The sequence below is a fragment of the Embiotoca jacksoni genome, unplaced genomic scaffold (genome assembly GCF_022577435.1).
Source record: "Embiotoca jacksoni isolate LCO1_2020_lvr unplaced genomic scaffold, fEmbJac1.0.p SCAF_4, whole genome shotgun sequence".
Classification (NCBI taxonomy): domain Eukaryota; kingdom Metazoa; phylum Chordata; class Actinopteri; family Embiotocidae; genus Embiotoca; species Embiotoca jacksoni.
The window spans coordinates 17,867,716-17,893,653 of NW_027185392.1; the positions used below are offsets into that span (position 1 = coordinate 17,867,716).

General features: G+C 39.5%; 1 protein-coding gene across 3 annotated transcripts; it reads right to left on the reverse strand.

Annotated features, from left to right (window-relative positions):
- Positions 1-6: 6 nt before the first annotated feature.
- On the reverse strand, positions 7-24,027 carry trip10b (thyroid hormone receptor interactor 10b). 3 transcript variants are annotated; one of them, XM_069167166.1, is made up of 15 exons: positions 23,752-24,027; positions 16,190-16,305; positions 16,014-16,067; positions 14,793-14,940; positions 14,580-14,642; positions 13,650-13,754; positions 13,216-13,344; positions 12,940-13,086; positions 10,676-10,837; positions 6,624-6,794; positions 4,197-4,306; positions 3,639-3,771; positions 3,484-3,551; positions 2,051-2,157; positions 7-1,967 (listed from the first exon to the last, which is right to left on the reverse strand). In XM_069167166.1, the coding sequence occupies exons 1-15, from the start codon at positions 23,773-23,775 to the stop codon at positions 1,822-1,824; spliced, it is 1,683 nt and encodes a 560-aa protein (XP_069023267.1). In that variant the 5' UTR covers positions 23,776-24,027; the 3' UTR covers positions 7-1,821. The 3 variants fall into 3 exon arrangements, with proteins under 3 accessions (XP_069023267.1, XP_069023269.1, XP_069023270.1); XM_069167168.1 differs by lacking the exon at positions 6,624-6,794 and adding an exon at positions 6,410-6,433 and having other exon boundaries at positions 23,752-24,026; XM_069167169.1 differs by lacking the exon at positions 6,624-6,794 and having other exon boundaries at positions 23,752-24,025.
- Between the last annotated feature and the right edge of the window lie 1,911 nt (positions 24,028-25,938).

A 25,938-nucleotide genomic window follows, 5' to 3' on the forward strand; every position in this document is an offset into this window, starting at 1 on the left:
TTGTTATGGGTCTATTAATTAATTTTATGATACATGTAAATACAGACATTTTAAAATTTGGATCATACAATGATACCCCTTACATGTTGAAAACAGTTACTAGAGCAGGACAGAGTGGTAGAGGGAGAGATGAGTAAACCTTGTGGCTCAGTGAGAGAGATCTTTAAACATGATTCAGATTTTATAAGTGCTTGACCACTCCTGGCAGTGATTCAGTAAGAAAATGAATCTCAAAACGCTCATTTCCTTTTCTTGAAACATATCCTGGCGCCACTGATTTTTTTTTTTTAAAACAAATTGGCTGAACAGGCCATCTGATTTTCAAGTAAGAATAATGATAAAGTTTGTAAAAATGGACATTGTTTGAGATTCAGACATTCAAAGGCTCAAAATACGAGACAGGTGGTTAAACAATGTGAAACCAGAATATAAGAAACAAAGAGTAACCAGATGACCATCACAACTGAAACCGCTCCAACACAAAGTCCAGGCCCTTCTTTGCAAACTTAGAAATCAAAAGTGAAGAGACTGTAGTCCACATCTAAATTATCAGCTCTGATAAAGCCAGTGCAATGTGATGATCTCTGAGGCTGCAACACAGGTGATTCACAGGATTTCTAAAACATTATAATGTATTTTTGCTTCACATTGAACTCTGACCTTTACTGCCATTGTGCTTTTTCTTTTGGTTTTGACACGGCTGTCTAAAATTCACAAAAGAAGCAGGTTTCCTTTCAAACCTTTTCTGTGAAACAGGTCTTACAAGATGTAATTTTTTTTTCGTCAATTAAAAGTTCCCTTCTCTCTGCAAGTGATGGCAGGCAAATCAGTCCTCTCTCTGTGGAAAAATGTAATGCAAAGAAGTCTGATACTTTAATGAGGGTTCAACAGTTTGACTTAATCAATTCAAGTAGATGCCTTCCAAAAACATCAGGATTTTAACATGACATTCCTGTGATTCCCCCGACAATGTTTCTCTGCTGAGCTGCAGAGGGGAGAAACAGAGATTTCATATTAAAAACACTGACACATAAGAACTCAAACTACTGAAGCATCATATTAGCTTCAGAAGGAGGACTGTGGATTTAGTCTCTATCACTGAGATTGGAAATACATTAGAAAGGGATCTTGTAATGGGCCAGTATGAATAGGAAGAAGCAAAATACTAGAGAAACTGGTTTCACTTTTCACATCAGCACCTGACTACTACTATTAAGACCGACATAAAATAATGCAAACCTGTCCATGGAGAGATATTATATTTTGTGCACTCCCTATAGAGTAGTGGTTTTCCTCCAGTTAAAAGTAAAAACAAAAAACAGCACATCACTTTGATAAAATAAACTCACATTTTCCTGTCAGGAAAGAGGGTTTGAGCAGAGAGTTACAAAAAGAAAAAGTTCAGCAGGTTATTAGAATTGGCAGTGGGAAAAGTCAAGTGGGCGGATACAGGTATCGTAATAAACAAATTATGATGCTGAGTATGTTGCAGGAGTCGTCACTTAACACAGTGACCAAAAATTCAGGCATACATTCAAACGTTTTTTTCCTATTTTACTTTTAAAGGAGCTGAAATCTATAAAGATCTGAGAGGACTGACCGTCTGCGTTTAGAGGCGGCCTCTCCTGCCACAGCGAGCAGAGACAGGGAGTGTATGATATCGCAATCAGCCTTGATAACAAGCTTCATAATCACTAACTCTCATCTCACCAAACACATCACTGACTGAGATAAAAGCTGTAGAGAGCAGCCCCAATTATCTTGGATGACTTTGTATTCACCTTTCGCTCTTAACTTCCATCACGAGTTTTGTGATGGAAGTTAAGATGTGTGTTTGACATAGGATGAAGGTATATAGCCTTCCTCTCCCCTGGCTCTGAGGACTCTCATCCATCCATCTCCTTTATCCTCCTCCATTATACTCAACAGCTCTCCCTCCGTAATGGAAATGGTGCCCTCGCTGTTGCCTGCACACAAACACACAAGTAAGAGATGAATAAAGGCCTAAAAGGAGATCTATTTACGAACAAGTATGAATATTTAAATGTACCTTCAAAGGTGTACAGAGCTGTGCACTGGCCAAGAGGAGCTTCCAGGTCGTCAAATTCATCATCAAACTCTGTGTAGATGTGCGGCGACTGGTCAGCTGTTACAACACTGGACATATCCCCCCAAAAGAATGAAGACATATTTAGTTTATTTCACTTTAATCTTTACATTTAAAGAAACTGATTAATATTCTTGGAATAATCTCAGCATTTTTAACAGCAAATGTTTACAAAGACTTTTCTGAAAACTTTGATTTCTCTCTAATTTAAACTGCCTTTGTATGTTATAGTAAGACATAAAATGTGTTCTGCAAATGGTTTAAAATATTCTGATTTAAAAAAAAAAAAAATCCTGTTTGCTCTCATGCTAAACAGGATTTTGAGTCGAGTATTTAACGGTGGAATATCCGAGTGTCTCTGAATGCCAGATTCAACCACAATCTAAACCAACTGCGTATTCTGCTCTCAACCTTTAACCTCCCATAACCACACTGACATCAGTGGTTCCAACTGTTTGACCTGTAATTTTGTGGAGCTGTCCTGGTGCCAACTTTTTGGCAGTGGAAATGTGTGGGACTGGTTCTAGATTAGGCACCTTGGTCTGCAAGGCGATGGCCATGTGACCTCTGGAGGCAACAAAGTCATCAGTAGGCTACTTCATGTTATTCCAGCTAGCTTGGGTGTCATTCCTATGTTCCCCTGGTCTAAATAGCACATAATGGGAACCTGAAAAAGATGATCCCCAACTGTGTATTTGCTTAAAATGGCTACTGGAGGTTAGGGTTGAACTGGGGAACATTGCACCGTCGGAACACCTATATATCCTTAAACTAGCTCGTCTACTTGCATTGTAAATTAGAGTGAACCATAAAGAAGCGCATAAAGATACTGTCCATAACAAAATCTAGAAAATAGCACACTTGGCATTATATTTATTTTGAATAATCATGCTAACATGACTTTTAAAAACCAATTTTAAGGATCAGATTCAAAACAAAAATCATGAACAGAAACATGATGAAAGGAGGTAATTCAATGTCAGTCTAGTAAAAGACAACAAGTGTGATTTTCATTAATCTGCTGAATGAAAAAAAACACTAAAATGTGTTCCCAGGGAAATTTTAAAGTAAAAACTAGTAAAAAACAAAACAAACAAAAATCCCTACCAAACCCTCTGTCACTGTGGTCTCTTAATGACATTGTAATACCTGACAGATTAGCTCGCTAATAATAATGCTGGCTCAGCTCTAACCTCAGCTTGCAGGTTGTAACTGTTCATCAAGAGTCTCCCCGTTTCCTCTCAATGTTAAACTAGATAACTAGATGTTGGCAGTAGTTTTATATACACTGTGCAGATGTAAACAAAGTAGCACAATCTTCTCCTGTATTTCCCAAAATGTTAATTGTGAATTATTCCTTTAAAAACAGGCCTTACCCATGTTGAGTGTTATTGTTGATGTTGTTGGAAGATTCCTCTCCTCCCACTGCCTCTGACAGCCACGTCTGTTATGAACCAGCAACAGATCATTATACGTTTTTGAAAACTGGCCAAATGCTGTTCATTGTTAGCGTATAGGTTTGTGTGATAACCTCGTATTTGGTGAGCTCCCCCCTCAAGCGGCCGATGTTCTGCGCAGTTTCTGAGATCTGAGGCTCCAGACTGGACGGGTCGCCCATCTGTGGATTCTGCTCATACACACCCTTCATCTTCTCCAGTGCTTCGCTGAGGTCAAAACAGACAAAGAGCTGTGTTATTGTTGTGGAAATGTGGGCGCTGATTAAGGAAGCTTCCCTCTTGTGCGACGCTGCTGATAAGGAAGGGCGCAAGTGTTTAGTAGCTAAGAAGACATGTTGAACTATGTGAATATGGCCTTGGTGAGGTCCGGCACTGAGGGTTTGTATTAAGACCTGGTGTTCCAGTTCATCCCAAAGCTGTTGGACGGGGCTGAGGGATCAGTGTAGGTCAGTTAAATTCTTCCACATCAAACTCCAACAACTATTTCTGTATGAACCTGGCTTTGAGCACCAGGCTTGTTTCAAGGTTAGTTTGTGCACGAAGGAGCTCACACGCAGCTCAGCTGTCTGTCAATAAGGAGAGTCAAGTGTGTTTTTTTCATTCGGCTGTGATGTTGTTGGTGATGTTTGCACCTTTGGTCTTGCGCCTTCTGCAGCTCTTTGGTGATATCATCGATCTTCGCCTGCAGCCTCTTCTTCCTCTGCTCTGGGGGAAGGTGAGAGAAATCTTCTGCAGCAGGCGGCTACGCAAACACACCCACCCACACAAGCAAAACACAAAAATGCACATACACACTGTGAGTCTCCTGAGCATCATGTATAAAACAAACATATCAATGCTCACCACCAGATGTCTCTATCTGTCTTTCCTGCCGCTAATAAGACACACACACACACACACACACACACACACACACACACACACACACACACACACACACACACACAGTATCTTAAGTTTTTATGTAAATAAAAACACTGAATACAGCTTGTTAGTCAAAGACACATGTCAACAAACACAATTATTCTGTGTCAAGAATGCAGACCCTGTTAAAGGTAAGAAGGTAGAGATGAAGGTTACAGACAGAGTAGTCGACTGTTCAGAAACACAACGTCCCAAGACACTCTTTAATTATCCAAAGGAGAACACCACTAACTTTCAGCTGCGCTGTGGTTTGCATTGATGCATAACTGCATGAACAACTCATAGACAGAATCAACAAGGAAGACTCTTTCTCCTGTGATACCATACCGATATACAGGAATTACAATTTTAAGGTTCTTACTATGTTATATATTACAATATTAATTTCAAGCAATATTTTGCATACAGCGACTTTGTTGGGCAATTTTCTGGTTTGGCTGGTAAAAGTCTACTGTCATAAAGGTGTTGTAAATCAAAAAATGTCACAAATAAAAGGCATTTTATTATTTTCTTAACAGAGAGATTAAAATGTTTTATATCTGTATGCTATCAAAGAGAGAAAAATGCATAACACATCCCTGAATGTACCATGAGAAAAAGAAAAAGAATTTTTTTTGATTGATTAAAGAGTAACTGCACCTAGATGGATAACCCTGCTTGCACTGCCAACTAGTGGTGACTGCAGCAGACTGCAACAGACTTCAACAGATGACGCCCGACTGCGGTTGCAGGTGTGGCCAGAAGGGCAACAATCACAACTGCATTCAAAACAGGAAGCGTTGCAGCAAAATGGTGTCATTTTAAAGGACTTGGGTGTGATTACTGGTTTCGTTCATGGTGGCAAAGTAAATTTGAGTGATTTTTTTTTTTAATTGAATTTAACTTTTGAGAACTTTGAGATGCCAACAGACAAGACAATACACTCCAAACTTGAGAATGTGTTTGAAATTAGTTTTTGTCTTGCATGATCTTAATCTTTTAAAAGTCTTTTAGGATTCTTGAAACACCTTGAAATTCCTACGGGTCTTTCAAATATCATTGGGCATTTGTTAACTACCTAACTAGCTAACATTTTGTGCTATACTTGGCACACAACAAACGCATGCCCAGGACTAATACCGGTTGTATCCGTTCTTGTGGCTTTCTAGCTCTGTGACGGATTAAACGCTCTGCGTTTTGTTCTGCATATTTCTTCTGATTGGAAAACCGGCGATACTACATTCTGCCCTCCAATGGCTGAAACCCGACTGTGGCACAAGCCTATCAATTAAACAGACACGTCCCCAAAAATATGGCTTTTTGAGGCTTATTTTCCAATTAATGATGGGATCATTTTCAGATGGATGGCCAGAAAACTAATAATAAAGAGTGACTTTAGCTATCAAAAACAAAATAACTTATGGAAAAAATTTGACCTCAAATTTCATGAGAAGTGGAATGAGAGTCGATGGAGCCGGAGGCTTTTTAGAGTCAACGTCTCACGGCACTTGGTGGTATTGCAGTTTATTGCACCTCCACATCGGCCTCATTTTACAGAGGCGGAAGCTACGTCCACTTTTATATATATATATATATATATAGTATGTGCATGTGTGTGAGTTTGTGACATCACAATCTTACAAAAGTCCAAACAGCACAGTTGCTGCATGCAATTTTCTGTCGACTGGGAGTTTTGATATTTTCAAAGTAATTATAGTGCACTCAAACCTGCTTTGTAATCATAAATGAAATAGAAATTTGATATTACACAATATGGGACCTTTAATACATTCATGCTTTTTCCCCACAGAGGTCAGTGCAGCATTGTCTAGTATGTAGTTACTCCTTAAATTGTATTTTCCCTTGAAAAGAATGCAGCACCAGATCCTGTTATCCAAGCAGCTTTTGGGTCTACCCTCCATATAACAATAATAAATGTTACCATGTGCTTTTCAGCGTGTGATATCTAGACAGAGAGGAACGAAGACTCGGTGTGAGACAGGTGCACAACAAACACAACACATGGGAAACGCAACAACAGGCATGTTAAGGGTTTTTACAACTGGCACTACAGTTTACATAGTGCATATCATCCATTAAACATTTACAGAACGAGGACGTGTACACAAGCTGGCCTAAATGGGAGCATCACTCACCAAGCAACGTTTGTGTAATTTCTTCAGGGTGGAAATCCTGGGTTTGACAGATTGATTAAACTCCCTCAGATAGAGAGAGAGAGGGGAGTGCTGCAGCTTGGAGAGGGGGAGAGAAAGAGGATGGCCGCCAGGTTGGAAAGGGGATGGGGGAGAAAAAGACGGAGGGGAAAACTGAAGCGGGGAGAAAACAAAATGACAAGATGGAGGAACGGGAAGCAGAGGAAGAGAAGGAAAGGAGGGAGAAAAATAACACTGGTGATGAGAAGAAGATAGAGTAAGACAAAGAGATGCAGAGCTTATTTATAATAATGCAGACAAAGAGTTAAAGAGAGAACAAGAGGTGTTTTTGGGGCAAGTCTGTGCAGCAGACTGGAATGGCCCCTGAGGGCAACAGCGTGGTGGGGTAAGATATGAGAGGAATGTGTGTTTAGTTTTGTGTGTTTGAATTTGTTTTAAGCCTTTTATGAGACAGTGTGAGCGACATTTTGCACTTCTACAAAGGTCAAGATAAGAAGCAGGCTGCTCTTCATATGGATTTAACTACTGATGATTTGACATGAGACGTATTTTTTAGTGTTCTTCAAATTTTCAAGGGTGGTTGCCAGGGCAACCTTTCCCTCAAACCTATAAATCCACAGTCATCCACAGTAACGTAGCTGTAATGTGACTCCCTTCCCTCTGAGTGTCTTGAGAAATGGAAAAGAATTGCTTATGTCAACAAATCCCATTAATTAAAAAATCAAAACCAACAATGAAAGCCTGATATTATTTATTCCTGTGCTGGAACGGTGTCTTTAAAAACATCAATCATGCTAAATGTGGATTAATTGGTGGCTAAAAATTTCCCAAACAAATGCACCATTTACTCCTGTTCCTTCATAACCTTTAAGCATTCACATGGTCTGAGAGGACAGACTTCCTCTTGGCAATGCACTCAGACTTTAGAAAACCAAGCCGTAGGTACAGAGACTTTTGGCCAATCACAGGTTACTTCAGAGATAAGCTGTTCCCATTGGCTGTTCTGTAGATTCAGGTATGCATGCTGCTCCCTTCAGATATTGCGCCTAACTCATCCATCTGTCTGATCTATTTTCTTCCGTATACCAGGGGTTTGGTTGCGGTGGCAACAGGTTGAGCAAGGTAGCCCAGACTTCGCTGCACAGAGGGCCACCAGGAAGAAGCAGCAGGCCTGATAGCATTCTCACAAGGGAAACCACAGGTCCCCACCACCAGGAAAGGTCTGAGATATCAAGGCGAGAGACCTGCCACAGGTAGAGCAAAGCTGGGTGAGGGCCAGCTCCTCCACCACACAGAGAGCAGCTGCTTGCCAAGGCACAGTGGCGGCCACTGTGGTGCGTGCAATTGGTGTGGGGGTAGAGACTTAGGACAGAGAAGGGAGGAGGGAGAGCTGCAGGAGGAGGGCTGGATTTTCAAATTCCAGCCTTTTATTTAAGTATTTTTTTTTTCCTTTTCCAAGGAAACTGCATACCCCATCTTTAACTGTCTGAAGGTGTTACGAGATGGACCACTGTTGTGTTGTGGTTTATAATTTCCTGGAATTTGTTGACAATAAGAAAAATACATACATACATAAAGCCAGTTCTGTCATTCTGGAAGCAATCATGATCAGAGGAGGTAATTGTCAAGGAATCAAAATATAATGTTAACACTAACAAAATAGAGTTACTGTACTGATGCATAAAATTACAACAGAAAAAAATAAGTTCATCTGTGGTAAGACGTCCTGTTCAGCACATAGAGCATCAGGTCATCCTGAAGTCACAAGAACTTACGACGCAGGACACCACAGATCTACAGATAAACTCCCAAAAACATCATAAAACTCACCTGGCCGAATAAACAAACATGTTCTCCCCTTTCGGCTTGGGTTTGACTCTCTCATGCTGTGAACCAGCTGACCTCTGACCCTTCTGTCACCCCCACAAAGTGAAACTATCCAGACAACTAATGTCTGCTGCCCTATAGTGGAACATTGTTACAACTCCACAATGACAAACTCAGTATCCAAGCTGAAACTATAATGTACACACATCCTATCATGGTTTTCATGTTTTATTCTGTGTTTGTTTCTCATGCAAATTAATAACACCGATAATAATGATGTTTAGAAGCCCTGCCTCTTTAGTTACTCATACTGGCTCATAATTTAACTTGTAGGAATTATTTGTGTAACTAATATCAACAAGTGTTTAACTTTAGTCATGGTGGATGAATAATGAACTTTTATTCTATAATTATTAGCCCTTTTCTTAAAGGAAGCAATCTCCCTCTTTTCAGAGCAAGCTCAGTGAGTGGTCATCTGACACTTGACCCCGCCTCCAACCTGGCCATTCATAAAACTGTAGACCTCAGACTGAATGAAGGCTTTTTCTCTTCTTCTGATTAACCTAAATATTTATCATTAGTCGCTCTCTGTTTAAATTAATCTCACACTTTCCGACCGTCTTCGAGTTACCACACTCTATTTTTCTTATTAACCCCAAATAAACTTTGAACCAAGTGAAGAATGCGTACTTTTGATTAAGTTTAATTGAGTTTAATTATCGCCTGCAATCGACAACGCCATCATTTCATTCTTTCTCTCTCCGCTCATAAGAATTATTTTTGATAATCTATTAAGGATAAATCCAGTCAACTCTCAACCCGGACAAAGCTCAGAAGATCCTTTTTGCCAAAGCTGACAGCTGTTGCATCACTGCACCCTGGTAGTTGATCCTAAACAAGACCCAACGGTACCAGCAGAAGAAGCCTGGACGGGACACCAGCTGTGGGAGTGAACACCCACAACATGACGCCAAACTCCAGGCCCTCGACATCTACATGGAGGTCAGCAGGAAAGAGGCTTGTCTGGATCACTAGGACCACCCTCCAGTAGGCAGAATCTATGAGTACTTTGATCCATTGGGTTGATGTCTGATAGCTCATTAATCCAATTCTAAATTCATAATCTCTCATTATATTATTAATAACTTAACTATTATTCATTCCCACCATCACTCCACTATAGTTTAGAAATCCTGGTCATCACATCCATTATCCATCCATTGTAATAAATATTCATATGTTTATTCTTGGTGTAAATATTGTTCAATAAATATCCTTATAGACCAAGCACTTGTTTTTGTGTATTTCCTGGAAGATACTGAAAGAAATCCCTGAATGTAGAAGTCACGGTTTAGACTATGTTGACTGATCACTTGCTTATAGGGCTATATAGCCTATTAAAATTAAATCTTGATTCTTTCTGCTAGACAGAAAGTGGTGCCCCCGAATATAAATCTAATCCGCTACACATCAAAAAAGAGCAGATCCAAATTCAGTTTGGGACACTGGGAGCAAAAGTAGAAAGCTCCAAAGTCGTGTCTGCACATCCAAACACTATACATCAAGAAAAAAGGTTCCTGCACACTGATGAGATGCTCCCAGTAAATACTGAATATAAGTACAACATTTAACACACCAGCTCCTTCGGGTGAAACAGTGTGACCAAGAAGGTCCATATACAGTATGGACTTTACATAATTCAACATGAGTGTGAACTCCAGGTGGAGCTCTATATGCAAACATTAAAACACAGAAATGTGATCCTCTGGTTTTAGGACACACTTCATTTCCTTCAAGAAAGGATTGAGCATGTTTAAATAAATAAATAAACAATCAATTACAATTACAATATGTGTGTTTGAATTGATATCTCTGCAGCACTATTTGACCTTCACTCAAACACTATATGAGTATGGATTATTGTTTTCATTCCATGTCTTTTTTTTTTTTTTTTTTAAATAAAAGCATGCCATGTCTTATCAAAGACTAACAAATAAACCCTGCTATCTGCATTTAAAGAACCAAGTTATGTGTATGTAATTTTAGCTCAGACTCCTTAAGCCACATTTGAAGAACAGGACAGGGAGGATTTTCCAGTTGTCACATGGATAAGTAGCAGAAGCAGGGAGGGGAAAGGCAGTGATTATCTGTTCTGCAATTTTTATGCAAACTCAAATAGAGGCAAATCTCGTGTGCGCAGGGTTCACCTTGTGTTTCTTGTTGAAAGGCCAGAGCTTGGCGCGCACTTTTGGTGGGTTGAGGCTGGAGTCTGAGGTTGCTGGTTTGATCCCCTGGGTGTAGTCTTCAAACTCCACATCTCCAGGCCGCTCAAAACCCGACTTGAGCTGCTCTATGAACAGTATTGAGTCCTGCAGGGAGACGCACAGACTCAGTGATATCAAAGCAACAAAAACAGATTTTAAGTAGGTGTTTACTCTGCGTGTGCGTTCAGAGTTCTTTAGAGGTGCTCAACAGAGCCACACTGACACACTCGGGGGTAACTAACAACGTACTGGCTGCTAAGTGTTAAGTTTTTTTTTTTAACATAAATCCAACTACAAATGTGCTGGTTTTGCAGAATTTTTTTTTTTCCTCCTTACCGTCACAGACTGCTTGTTGGGTTTCTCTCTATAATATTCCAAGGTCCTGGCTTCACTATGTAAAGTGCCTCAAGATGATTAAAGTTAAGATTTTGCACTATACTGTATATAAAAAACTGAAATAAAGTGAAAACTACTCATTTGTGAAGAACTTGAATTACCAGTGTGTGTGTGCTACAAAACTAAGCTTTCCCTTACAGAAGGGCAGGTATGAATAAATGACAACAATGATTTGCCCATACGGGAATTTACTTTGTACATGAGCATCAACAACAAAAACCACACGACAACACATATATGGATAAAAAACATAAAATAGTGCGACAAAAAGCTTCAGAAAACAACAATAAAAAGATCATAAAGCCTCATTTGGGAAATTGATAAAGGACAAAGTGTGAAGAGCAAGAGAGTGAGAGTCCCAATCCTGACCATCTGATCGGTGCTTAGCAAAACAGTTAGCTTAGCATGAAAACTAGAATTGTAAGTTTGCTCTATCAAAGGTAAGAAAATCAGGGGTTATGTGCGATCCCTGAAGTCTCTGATGGCTGCCAGTCTTCCTCACACTGATGATAGAAACTTCAGAAAGTTATTATATTTGGTCATAACCTCGCACTTAAACCCCAGTCAAGAAACATCTCTTTACACTTCTTTTACACTTTGGTGGTCGTTCTTATACGAATTAAACAAATAGACTATAAATCATTCATCAATGAGATTTGGAGGTACTCGTAGGCTGTTTTTGTTCCCTTTGATCAAAGCCAGATTTGATATTTCCCCCCTTTGAGAACTCCGTGTTATCCCCGACCCTGACCGCTAAGAACCTCGGCGTTACACTCAACAGTCAACTCTCCCTTACTGCCAACATCACTGCAACAACACGTTCCTGTAGATACATGCTGCACAACATCAGGAGAATACGTCCTCTTCTCACTCAGAAGGGGGCGCAGGTTCTGGTCCAGGCTCTGGTCCAGGTTCTGGTCCAGGCTCTGGTCCAGGCTCTGGTCCAGGCTCTGGTCCAGGTTCTGGTCCAGGCTCTGGTCATCTCAGGTCTAGACTACTGTAACTCCCTCCTGGCAGGTTTACCTGTTAGCGCCATCCGACCTCTGCAGCTCATCCAGAATGCCGCAGCTCGACTGGTCTTTAACCTCCTAAATTTACTCCAACTACTCCTCCTCCTCCGCTCCCTTCACTGGTTACCAGTAGCCGCCTGCATCCGTTTCAAAACATTGGTATTTGCGTGCCGCGCTGCGAACAGATCGGGTCCAGTCTACATCCAGGACATGGTCCAACCTTACATCCCAGCATGTTCACTCTCACATCTACCAATCGGCTTGTTGCTCCCTCACTGCAAGCTAAACACTCTACTAAATCATGACTGTTTACTGTCCTGGATCCTAAATGGTGGAATGAGATCCCCACCGACATCAGGACAGCAGAAACTCTGTACATCTTCTGCCGCAAACTAAAGAAACACCTCTTCCGACTTTACCTTGAATAGGTAGCACTTTAGTGGCGCATAAAATGGCACTTACTTATAGCACTTTGTAGTTTGGCTTTCTTGAAGAAATTGTATTTTCTCGATTCCTGTTGTTCTGGGTTTTGTACCCTCAAGGTTGAAATGCACTTATTGTAAGTCACTTTGGATAAAAGCATCAGCTAAATGAAATGTAATAATGTAATGTAATTTGCTGTTTTGACATTATTCTGAGATTACCAGCTACACGAGAGTGGTGTCTCTTTTTTAAAGAATGACAAATTTATGTCAGGCTGTTTCTTTAAATGCCAGAATGGACCAGCATCCCTCTAAAGTTTCACAACAATCAGATCAAAGAGGTCTCAGACACAAAATGTGATAAACGTCTCACACTTGCCTGATTCTCGTTAATTTTGACCCCCGCTGAAGAGATTCCCTCCAGACACTTGGAGATGATGGGCAGCACCCTCTTCTCCATGTCGGAAAATTGGCAGTAGCCCTCCGCCAGCCGCCGGATCCTCCGCTCGTCCATGTCCTGCAGTTTCTGTATAGCACACACACAGCAGCCTCTTTTGAGTTATGCTGGCTGTTTCTACAGTGTACATTCACATGCACATGAACACCACTTGTCCTGCCTTGTGAGTGTGTTTGTTGATGCGTGTCTTTGTCTCACATTGAAGATCTGCGGTATCTCCGAGTAGTAGAAGAAGTTCTGTTCCTTGTTGTATTTCTGGAGCTGTGCTGCGTAGTCGTTCCTGCACTCCTCCGCTGTGTGCATGCGAGCATGGGAATGCTGCTTGGCCTTCAGAGCGAAGGTTGGATGGAACGACAGGAAATACAGACGGGAGAGGATGAGAAGGTGCAGGAAGCGGGAAAAATAAAGAGATGCAAAACAAAATGCAAAGTGGAGGGGATGCAGGAATAGATGCAGGGAGCAGGAGGAGGAGAGGGGCGGGAGGGAGACAGACAAGGAAAGTTCAAAGATTTTTTTGGACTGAAAATATCTTTTAAAAAGTTAAAAAAAAAAAAACAGTGTTCAGTTATTGATGCTAATGTATATATGTGTGTGTGTGTGTGTGTGTGTGTGTGTGTGTGTGTGTGTGTTACTTTCTCGACGTCAAGTCTGGTGGCATTGAGGTCATTCTCGATTTTCTCTGCTTGTTGTGTGGCTTTATCAGCCTCTGCCCACTCCTTAGCAAAACGTTTCTTTGTCTGCAGGCAAACGGCGTGAAGTAGGTTACTGTGTGTTAAAGGGTCCGTTCACAAAAATGTTAAATAATAGAAGTACAGAGACTTACTCATCTCTCATGGTATCAAGTCATGCAGAGACAGTTGGTTTTATTTGGTTCAACTTTGAGAACGCACTCTGATTCAGCTCAAAGCATTAAAACAGTACATTCATATTTTTCAATGAGACACCCTTAATAAGCACTTTACTAACTGCAATTACTGGGTTTCTTAAAGGTTAATACGTCTTTCAGATTTATAAATTATAGCGATGAACTGCAAGGCTGTGAAAAGTCTGGTGTTTATCCTCTTTCGGCAGGAAAGTCGGGTTTTTTTTTGTTATCTTCTCTGTTTAATTCATCACTTTTTGGAAAACAACTGCGTAGCTTCAGGACTATGAAATCTACTGAGACCTACTAATATTTCAGGAATTCTTGTTAAACGTGTTATTATTAACGTGGTAACATTAATAATTACAGATGACTTATTTAAAAGGTAATCTTTGACCAGTTGGGGCGCTACAGAGAAATATTTTAATCCTGCAAAAACACAGAGTACTGAAAGGAAGCAAAATGTGGCTGTAAATTAGGCATAATTTAAAACCATTTAAAGTTGAGAACAAAATGAATTGGTTATTTCCAAGAAACTTTCAAGACATTCTTAAGATATTGTAGTGAGAAATAATGGACCAGTAAAATAAAGCTTTACGGCCAAAAGTATCTGCATGATGAGATACCACGACAGGTACTTTGAATACTCTTTGGATCAACAATCATGATCCATATCTGTAAACAGCAACTCATGACTTACACTTTCTAGTTGTTTGAAGCTGCCCTCTAAATTCTGCTGGGCCTTCTTGGCGTCAGACAGGTGCTGGGGAAGGAAGAGGTTGCAGTAAATGTGCTGCAGTTTCAGATAATGACGCAGCAAACCACATCAATCTGCAATCTGATGAATTTCCCAATTCCCCGTTTATCTCCCCGTTAACCCCCCCCTCCCCCCCTGCCTCCCTCCATCACTCACTGTTTTCCGTTCTTGTTTGATGTCCTGAAGGTACTTGGTGAGCTCGACACAGATGCCAGTCATCATATTCTCAGCGATGAGCTCCCGTTGCCCGGCGTAATCGTTCAGCTCGTTCAGGATCTCCTGGAACGATGCGTGATTGCTGAATCTGCAACAGAGAAGAGGGACACATTGGCAGCTGGAAAGACATTTCACAGACTGAACTCTTTCCCTCAGCAACTGTCTTAATCGTAGCTTAAAAAGTAAGAAAAGGCCTGTCAAACTTTGGGATTAAACTGTGTCTTTATTTGCTTTAGTGTAAACTACAAACATTAGCATGTCATGTGGTTTTGTGTTACTTCTGACTTAATTACATTAATATGTGGAATCAGAGGTTACCTTGGAAAATTTGCTTTTAAGGACTCAAACATTTACGTTGTCAAAGCCGAGATGCCCTGACATTTAGTAGTTAGCAACAACCAACTGTGACGTCACCCTTTGGTTTGTCAACAGCCGTCTTGGCCTTTTGGCTGTTGCCGTCTTGCTAGCTTGGAGCAGTTTGGAACCAGAAGTGACCATATTTGGACGAGCTGGAGATGAGCGAGCGGTGGATCTGACTCAATTTAACTGGGAACCCGAGGACACTACCCCCGCCCACCTATAGCAGAAATCTGACTGCACAACAGGCCTGTCAATCAAACCAGACACTTCCCAAAACCAAGCTCTCTTTGAGGCCCGAAATCTAATTAATTACGGAGTTAAGGACCATCAGAGCACTAATCAGAAGGAGTGAATTTAGCAAATGACATTATAATAACTTTATTGAATTGTATTTCATAAGAGAAGTTGACTCTTTTTTAATGGGAGTCTATGGAGCCAGAGGTTTTATGGAGCCAGCCCCTAGCAGCTCTTGGTGGTATAATACTTTAAGCCACTTCAGCACTCTGCACACTTTTCAGACTGAGAAGCTACGTCCACTTTTATATCCAGTGTAGTGCTGCAGTGCCAAGGCTGCTCTGTGCTGCTCATAAAATGAGAAGCCAGAATGACTGTGACTATCTAGTGGCACAGTGAATCTGCCGCCATTATAATTTGAACTGCATTCGTGTCGTGTGACAACAGAAGACTTTGTCAGGTTTACAAGAGCAGAAGTAAGGGGCAAACAGTCAGTTACACTTTGTATGTGTGCAACATAAAGGTGAGGGAGAAATGAAATAATGAAACATTTGATTGTTTTCTCACTTGCAGTCTTGCTCTTCTTTGCTTCCTCTTTTGGCGTATTTCTTTGATAGACTCCTGTTAAACAGTCCAAAAAAAAAAAGCAGTGGCTATTATCACGCGCATAAATAAATGCACAAAAAAAACACAACACGCCCAATATACCAGTGAATGTGAATACGAATCCACACGGAGCCCACCTGAGTTGCTTGGCGTAGCTCTGCTCTACCTCCGTCCGCTCCTTCACAAACTTTATGTAGCGCTCCACCAAGTCAAGGCCCGACTGCGTATGCTTGTCGATGCCATCGTACTGGTCCTAAGTGAGGAACAGCAGAGCGACACCTGTTTACATACGTGGACTGTTAATACGCAAACACTGGAGGCTTCTGTTAGGAAACACCACGAGACTAATGAGTGTAACACACAGCTGATACGGGGCAGTGTCGAGGTTTCTGGACACGTATTTTCATTGTTATGTTTTTTTACTGCACCACTTAGGATGTGAAATTACATTTGGACTATAAGGTTAAAGTTGAGGATGGTTTCATCAGTGTAAGACACCGATTTTTATGCGCAATCAAACTTTAGGTCAATGCATCACAATAATGGCCAAATCAAGTACATGATTGGTACTTGAATGATAAAACAATTTTCAAATAAAATAAATTACAACCATTTTACAGTTCCAGCTCCTAAAGATTCACTGCTTTCGTGTGTGAAAGTAAATCCAAATTATATCAAATTGAATTTTGTAAACTGAAAGCAATTTACAGACATTACTTCAGGTTTCTGCGATACTGTGATATTTTCACATTTTCAACTAAAATAAAAAACACAACCGCATTATAAGTTAATCAACAATGAAATAAGTGTTAGTTGCAGCCTTGGTTAGTTGCAGACAGGTACTGCTTATGAAGATATTATCACAAATCTTAAATATAATGGCTTTCGATTGGTTTCCCAAAATAGGCACAAACATTCACCGAGGCTGAAGAGTGAACTGATTATTTCGGGTGTTCACCTTGAAACTGTGGTGATTGTATGAATGTAGATAGAATCGGCTTTATTAGCCAAGCATGTGAACAATTAAGGATTTCTTCAAACTCTTTACTACGTATATGAATCAGGATAGACATGGAGTAAACTGGCACAGGTGTATAACTGCGAGGCACTAAATTTAGTTAACTGTTTTTACTATTATGTTTTTTTTGTTAAAATTCCTGGTTTAGTATGAGATCAATCTCACTGCTTATCGTTTGTAAACTGTCAATATCTTGTCAGTAAATATACTAAAAAAACATATTTGATTTTCCTACACTACTATGTTCAATAATCGAGTGCCGGGAGAATTAGAGGCCAAACTTTGGCGAGTAAGACAGCTACTATGGGATAGTAAACATTTGATAATAAGATATGCTGCATATCTGCAATGAACAGCTGCTTTTCTTATTGATAAACTGCAGATTATTTTCTTGGTGAGTCGACTCGGTGTGGAAAATGTCAGGAAATACTATTAAATTCCCAAGAGAGTTTACTGAAGCACAAGCAGATGTCCTTAAATGGCTTCATTTGTCTGACAAACAGTCCAGAAACCAAAAATATTCAGTTTACCATCACGAGACAAAGAAAAGTTTGACAAAGAACATTAAAAGTACATACATGGAAATGAATTAAGGAATCCTAAAATTGTGTGACAAGTTTGTCTTGACTTTAGGTATTTAAAATTCTTGCCATGATTGATTGATCTATTCCTTTTTCTTCAATCAACTTAATGTTTGGTCTTGATGTGAGCAGTCATTCCTCTCTCTTTATACATTCATTCTTTCAACATATACACACACACACATGCGCACACACACACACACACACGCACACGCACACACCTACACCTGTTGGACAGGTAAAATTTGTTCTCTCTGCCCCGACTGGCTTTTACTAATAATGACATACAGTGAAAGGCTGTCTGAAGATGAATGTGACCACAGAACTGAACAACACACGGACACAGAGAACTTCTGGGTGCTTCTCTTGTCGTGTCTCGCAAAAGAATACAAAGAAAGACTCCACCTTTCGGTTGTGTTGGTTTGTGTTGTTGTGTATTGGTGTGTATCGGGGTGTGTATCGGGGTGTGTATCGGGGTGTGTGTGTGCGTGTGTGTGTGTGTGTGTGTGTGTGTGTGTGTGTGTGTGTGTGTATGTGTGTGTGTAAGTGTGTGTGTGGAGCCAGAGACACAGATTGAGTCCTCAGAGGAGTCGGAAGCTAAATGTAGATCGTACAGTAACACAGTTAGTGATGTCCTGGATACCGCAGCACTGGGAGGAGGCAGCGAAGGAGGAAAGAACAGGATCATAAAACAGAATGAAGTGAACCAGGTGGTTTGTACCAGGAAGGAAAGTGATCACAAATCAGATGGCTGATCAACAAACAGTGAATGCTGGTGTTGATGGAAAGATTGAAGAGTTTGTGAAACATCGCTGAGATGTATTCTCTCTGTTGCGACGCCCCATTACTTTACTGGAAGCCATGCGAATGTTTGTGTGCGACAGAGAGAGTTCAGGAATGAGATAATCATGAGCTCAGTGTGAACCTCCGCCCTGTGACTGACGGTCCCAGGGGCCTCTACAAACCCTGGAACCAGTCGGACTAGTCCCACCCCTCAGTGTGACGAAGCAGACAAAGTCAGTGTTTTAGTAACTGTTATCGTCTGTCAAATGGGTAATGTACTAAAATGTGTTGCAACTTTCAAGCTTAAGACGCCCTTCAGCCTTAATTTAAGACATACAAAACACTTATAAAATACTGCTTCCTGTGGGGTTTCTTTAACAAATACCCTTAATAAAAACTACATCTTCTCCCTCTGTCATTGAACAAACCAAAAAACAGGAAATGCAAATGCTTTTGAAAAACTACTTGACACAAGATGTTTCGTGTTTGACTGAGTATGTATGCTGCAGGTTTTCAGTTTCCATGTCACACTTGTGTAAGTTGTAGACTGGGACAGGACCGGCTTACAAACAGTGGCGTAATAATACTCGTGCAGTAGTACTATACTTAAATACAAATTTGAAGTATTTTTATTTAACTCAAGTATAACTAATTAAAGCAACTTTATACTTCTATTCCACCACATTTCAGAGGCAAATATCTGACTTTTTACTCCAAAACATTGTTTCTGACAGCTTTCCAGATGACAGTTTTTCAGCCCCTTCTGTCCAGTAAAAACCATGTTTCTCCAAATTTGTTGATTTTGAATTAATAAACTGAAGGATTAGATGTTTCTTTGTGGTCTGAGAAAATTCTCCTACATTTTAAGGTAAATACACTGTTTTAAAACATACTTGGATCAGCTGGAAAACACACTGTTGTTCTGAACTTGCTGCCTTTTTACATACGTGGTTCTTGCAGAACAGAAACGAGACAATCATTTGATAATCTTGGAGAATATGATGGATTGCTGTAGGTTAAACTAACCAACAGTACATAAAGAATTTAACATGAACTCAACCTTAAAGAGCCACAGCAGTGAAAAGCACATTAATTCAACAATAATATTAATCAAAAAAAAAACCAACATGTTTTATAAATGTAAAACACTGACTGTGAACAATTTACTGTAGTGTGTACTTTTACTTTTATTTCTTCACAATTCTCAAAATTCTAACTCCTTTTTTTCAAAATTATAGAGTACATTTAACATCAAAAAGTTACTTTTGATACTTAAGTACAGTAAATATCAGATACTTCACTCGTGTAATTTTCTAACAGCTGACTTTAACTTTTACCAAAGTTCTTGTTTTTTGTAAGATATCTGTACTTCTAATCAAGCATTGTTTACAAACTAGTCAGGATGTTACACAATCATGATTGAAAGTAAGACAAACAACAAGCCATCTCGCATCAACTGCCATTGTTTTATACTGTATGTAAATACATGGGCGACACAAAGGGAAGTAGTAAAGAAGCTGATTTAAGTGTACATGAGCTCCCTGAATTTACACACCACATCATCGGCTCAGAACAGGACAATCAATGTGGAGAAACTGTGTTCGCGCAACCTCAAAGTTTGATCATCCACTCTGGGCCAACTGGTATGATACTCGTAACCTAAACAAGCCCAATGAATCGTATCAATTTGCCAACCATTTCCTCTAATTCAAATTACCGCCTGCTTTTTTCCACTGCATGATGAGATTAGCTGGACAACAAACTTTAAAGGGACTTTAAAAAAGGTACAACTTAGGTAGAACCTTCTTGACCTGCGTATTTTTGGGGAAAAGTGATCCAGTTATAACAGTCACAGTTAACTAGTAGAGAGAAAAAAAGACAGAAATCATGAGTTCGTTATGCGTGTACTTCATGGAGATTTATGCATCACCAGATTAAAATGAGCCACACCACACAAACTAATTCTCATTAATCTTACTAAATATCTACTCACAGCGCCGTTAACGGAAACTAAAACTATTGTTTTTCTTGCTGAGGTATAGCCCATATAGACTGAAGAGGAAAAGAGGTTGTAAAGAATATGGACTTGATAAAATGCTAATAATGATGTAAACTGACCTTTTTCTTTTATAAATAATACATTCAGTGTTCCCTCTCAAAGTAAAACTTCAAATTCCCTGACTTTTTTCTGAATCTCACTGGGTATAAAGTTATATTTCCATGACCTATAATGAACAAATACTGGCCTAACTTTACAATTAGCTACTCTGTCGACCACTCTTAACACCCGGTCTTGAATTCACCATTTTGTAGCCAGAGCACTAAAACTTAAAATTTTCCTGGAATATTTGTCTTTTGTAGCCGGTACAAGAAAAAGCTTCTTTACTGAAGTGATTGTCAGTTGATGAGCATAAACGGGATAAAACCACTCACCAAATACAAGAAACATGACTGTGATCAAATATATAGAATTTTTACAAATGGCAACTAAAATTAAAACATCCAACAAATTTCCCTGGTGTCCCATGACTTAGCCCAAAAATGATCAAATCAACTGACTTTCCACATCTGAAACAGAGTTTGTAAAATTTCATCACAGTCCATAAATGTAATGACCAGTGTACATTATGCTCCTGAAATTTCAAACATACCAATAAAAAAGCGACCTACTAACAAGAGCAGGATTTGAATAGTTGCATACTTTCCAGTAAATCTGAATCACAGACGTCTCCACGGATGCAGATCAAATTTAAAATCACAGTCATATCTTCATTTACAGATGATTGGCACTTGATGAACAAACTGTTTGCCAAACTAAACTGTAATATCTGGAAGTTCTCCCACAGTTTGTGACGCCTCAGTGACCTCCTGATTACAAAGTGGATTGCTTTCATGACAGATGTTTCCAAGAACACGTTTACATATCGCAACATTTTACCATCTGAGACACAACTGTAGTTTTAATGGAACAATTTATTACTAGTTTGGAACAAGCAGCAGTTATTAAAATCTTAGAAAGGATTGTAATGCAGAAGTTCAGCAATGATTTTACAAATGGCTGCTGAAAGTTTGTCCTGATTCCGTTAAACACCTCAGAGCGTCTACTCCGCTGATTGACCTGCTCACACTGGGTTTTTGTGTAATAAAATACATTTTTTAAGAGTGATGTATTTTTAACAGTGACGTTCATTCAAATTTTTAAACATTAAATTGAGGTCAAATCATTGATGTGAGCTGGGTGTGTTTGGTAAAATATTTTATACTAGTTGGTTGAGTTTTTCCACTGACCATCTGGCGGGTCTGTCATTATGAAGTTATGCTGAGCAGCCAAACATTGTTTACACCCACAGAACTTCATTTCAAATCGTACTGTGGATTATAAAATCCACGAAGGTAGTAAAAGTGTCTGGGGGGGAATGTGTCTGAAATCATGTGAAATGAATCTGGGATATTTTCTTTGATTTAATGGTGCAGCTGTATAACAGAAAGTTTCAGTGAAGAAGAGCTGAAACATGTTTGTAACGAGATGAACCTTAAAGCTTTTACGGAGACAACAATATTATGTGGAGTTAAACGAGAATAGGTTTCATTATAATGTTTATGTGTGATTAAACAATGTTTGATTTGTCAGATAACTTGAAATTTAAGTTCTGCTCAGAGGCCTGTTGTCAAAGTGAGGGAGGAGACTGCTTCAGGTGGTTCAGGTTATAAAAAAAACTCAAAAGATCAGGGCCGCAACTAATAATTAGTTACATTTGTTATTCATTTATAGATTATTTCTTTTGGTTATTCAGTTATTGATTTATCACAAGATAATGAACCAGAGCTGAAAATAAACATATTCAAATTGCTGGTTCAACACCCAGAAATATACAGTTTACTATCAATGAACTAGATAATAATTGCTGGAAAAATGACTTGATCATGTAAATAGTTGCTGATAGAGCTGATACGATGACAGCTTAGATGATCAATTGATTAGTAAATTGACTGGAGATTAAGCAGTTTTTCCTCTATTTTCTTTCATTGAATAAACTGAACAGCCTAATAATTGATTGAAAACATAATGATATGGTTGTTTTGTTGCAGGTCTAGATGTCAGTTAGTTTTTGTTCAGGCGTGTTTTGGTTTTCGCACAATGAAGTGCCATAAAGTCTATCAGATGCCATCGCACACATCACAAACAGCAACAGCTGAATGATTTCGATCATCAACTCTTTAAATGCGGCCCAGCAGCCTCGCCCAGTCCATGTTCAACTGGAATAATGTCAGAGGCGAGTGTTCAGGTTTCAACCAAAATCACAGCAGGATTTATAAAATGATTTGTCTTTGCTCTTCATCAGCAGCGAGAATAAACAATCCAAATCAGGACTTAAGACTTAAACCACATACTGTACTGTATTGTATGTAACATGCATGTCTTACATGCCATCATCCATATTGGACAGACTCTGATCAATGTAGAGATTAAATGATTGGTTTCTTTGTGATAAGTCAATAGACGTACAATAAAGTTAGACTGATTCTGGTAATAAAAGAACTGTTTATGAAGCAAAGATAACAAACAACCTGCAGCTCCAGCCTCTCGAATGGGAGGATTTCCTGCCTTTCTCTGTCACAAACAGTGTCTCCGAGCTGTGGGACTGTTGGTCGGACAAAAACAAGCAATTTGAAGACTTTATCTTGGGATTTAAAACACTGTAGAACAGTTTTGGGCAATTTAGAGCCAAAGATGAACTGATCTATATCTGTGGCCCCTTTAGTTCAGTCCCTGTCTGACTCCACACTGGTGCTGGCTGTGCTGTGAGTGATGAGGAGCTTGTCTGACCCTTATGACAGAGGTTCACAACTGATACACTGACCAGAGGCTGCTACTTTCTCAATCAGTAACCAGCCAGCCAGAAACCTTTACACTCCTTTAACAGTGATGTCACACAGGTCCAAGCATGCATGTACAGGGCCAGGAAGGACAGAGGAAAAGGTGGTGGACTACACCTTTAGCCTTCAGAGTGCAGATAAGAGTGCACGGCCTGGCTGCGGCTACAATGGTAATAAACCTGGCTTCTTTCCCCTCTGCTTATGATAAGGTATGCAGCTGGGGTTGCGAAATCCTCTGGCTGCGGGCTGTACAGATAGAGTCCTACTGCTGTTATACTTAACCCAGGGCCTGCCGCTGGAAAACAACAGCAGTTAATGTGTCGACGAAAACAATAGCAGCGCAGTCTACTCCCGAGGGGATGTTCAAGGTATTTTTTTTTCTACGAGAAACTTAAATCCCACAGGACCCCGCTTCTTCTGTGTCAGCTGTCAAACTTACCCAAAGATCTGTTCCCCAGTCCATATCTGCGAAAGTTTCAGCTGTGAGGGGGGCGGGGGGGGGGAATGAGGAGTCCTCCCTGTTGTTTTTACAGACCAGGTGGAGAGAAAACGAGAAGAGAAAGAAGTCCGTATATCCGAACAAAGATTCCACAAAAACTTGGAGGCTCGAAAGCGGAGGAAATGTTTGGAGGAAGTCTACGCCTTCTCCTTGGCACGGACACGGCTGTCCTGTTCCTTCCAGCCAATGAGGAAGAAAAAGAAAAAAAAAAAAGAGAGAAACGTTCAGGCGTTTTTTTTTCTTCTTCCTGAAACAACTTTGGATCCCAGAGAGAGAGAGAGAGAGAGAGAGAGAGAGAGAGGGGAAGGAGGGAGGAGGAGGGAGGAGAGAGGAGGAGGAGCGGGGTCAGACAACCTACCAGCGCCGCTGCTGCTTGTTTTATCTTAAAGAAGCAGCTGGAGGTTATTTTCATCAGAAATGTTCCTGAAAAGCCGGAACCCTTCCAATAAACACAAGTACCGTCTGCTTCGTGTTGTTTCTTCAGTTATAACATCTCACCTGAGAGGAGAAACTCCTGTAAATCATTAACTTACCTAAAAAAGCAGTGGTGGAGGAAATATTAAAATTCCTCATTTAAGGAGCCCACTAATACACGCTGTACAAATACTGCACTGAAAATGTAACTGAATGGAAAGAATGTGAGCATGATCAGGAAAGTAAAAATAAAAGTACTCAATTCAGTAAAACGCTCCTTGTCATATATGATTTTATATCATTAGATTATAATTATGAGGCAAGAGTGTGGAAGTAGGATTTTATGTTATTGGATGAAGTGGATTTTACTGTATTCTATGTCAACCAGTGGATAATTGTAACTATTTACTTTTACTTTTATTTTTTCCATTTTATACTCAACTAAATCTCAAGAGAGACAAATATTGTATCTATTTTTTACTCATCTACATTTGTTTAACTTTTAAGATTACAGTTTTTCTTACCCTTTCTGTCCAATGAAAACCACACATTTCCAAATTTGCTGTTTTATAATTTTTATTTTTCGTGTTAAACAAAATGATTACATGTTCCTTTATAAGCTGAGAACATTCTCCTACTTTTTAAGCTGAAATAAACTGTTTTAAAACCCGTTTGGATCAGCTGGAAAACACACTCAGCTTGTTGACTTTTTAGAGATATTTGGTTCTTACAGAACAGAAACAATACAAACAACTGATGTTATAGAACAAGATGCATTAATGTGGATTGAAGTAAGCAACAGGAGAGTGCAGCAAAATTCTGCTCACATTTTACTGCATCATAATTCAAATGATAGTGGGAGATGTCACCCATGCTGCCGTCCCCCGCTGAATCGTTAACGTGTAAGAAGCAGTCCTGCGTAGTTCAATCTGAAAAAAAAAACATCATTAAATAAACTGATCACGTCTCATTTGTCTGATCGTGAGCAATTTGTATGTTTTGCTGAAGTAAAGAATGCAACATACCCATATGTATATGGGCTTTATGTGAACACAAAATGTAAATACATCAGAACTTTACAGCAGCTGAGTACATGTAATAAGTTACTGTCCATCACTTTGGTGCAGGCTGAAATATCTCAAACTGTTGGATGGATTTTCTTGAAGTTGTGTGCAGATGATCAGATGCTGGTATCTCCAGAGGATGAATCTCTCTGACTGTGGTGATCTTCTGAATTGCAACACCAGCAGGTTGACATTTGTAGCATTGCATGTATTAATACCTTTGAATCTCAAGAGATAAGCAACACAGTCTCTAAATAATAATAATTAAAAAACAACAACAACATGATTTGAAAGTATTTCCAGAATCAAAGGACTTTTAGATGGAAAAAAATATATTCAAATGGAAAAAAAAGTTGATTTTTTTTTTATGCCAGGTGACGCAAGAGTGTTATGTCTTTATTTATTTCTTTTTATTCATAAAACACAAACAAAATATTGTTTCATGTGATTATATGAAATATGAAAAAGAAACATCTAAAACTACCTATTTAACTGAAAATTTAGACAAGTTTTGGTTCATGTACAGTTATAGCAAAGACAACTGGACCATTTTCATTTTTCAAGATGATGAACCAATAACCTCATTGTTCCATTGTGATTTTGATGCTGTCACATCTGATTGATAACAATATGAAGACTAATGAAATCT

Excerpts from the sequence above, each read along its gene's own strand:
- trip10b (XM_069167166.1), bottom strand. The coding sequence starts at position 23,775 with ATGGACTGGGGAACAGATCTTTGG. Across the intron at positions 6,795-10,675 it reads CTTTCAACAAGAAACACAAG|TTTTCCCCTCCGTCTTTTTC; the intron begins GTGAACCCTGCG and ends TCCCCGCTTCAG. Across the intron at positions 4,307-6,623 it reads AATTACACAAACGTTGCTTG|CCGCCTGCTGCAGAAGATTT; the intron begins GTGAGTGATGCT and ends GTGTTTGCGTAG.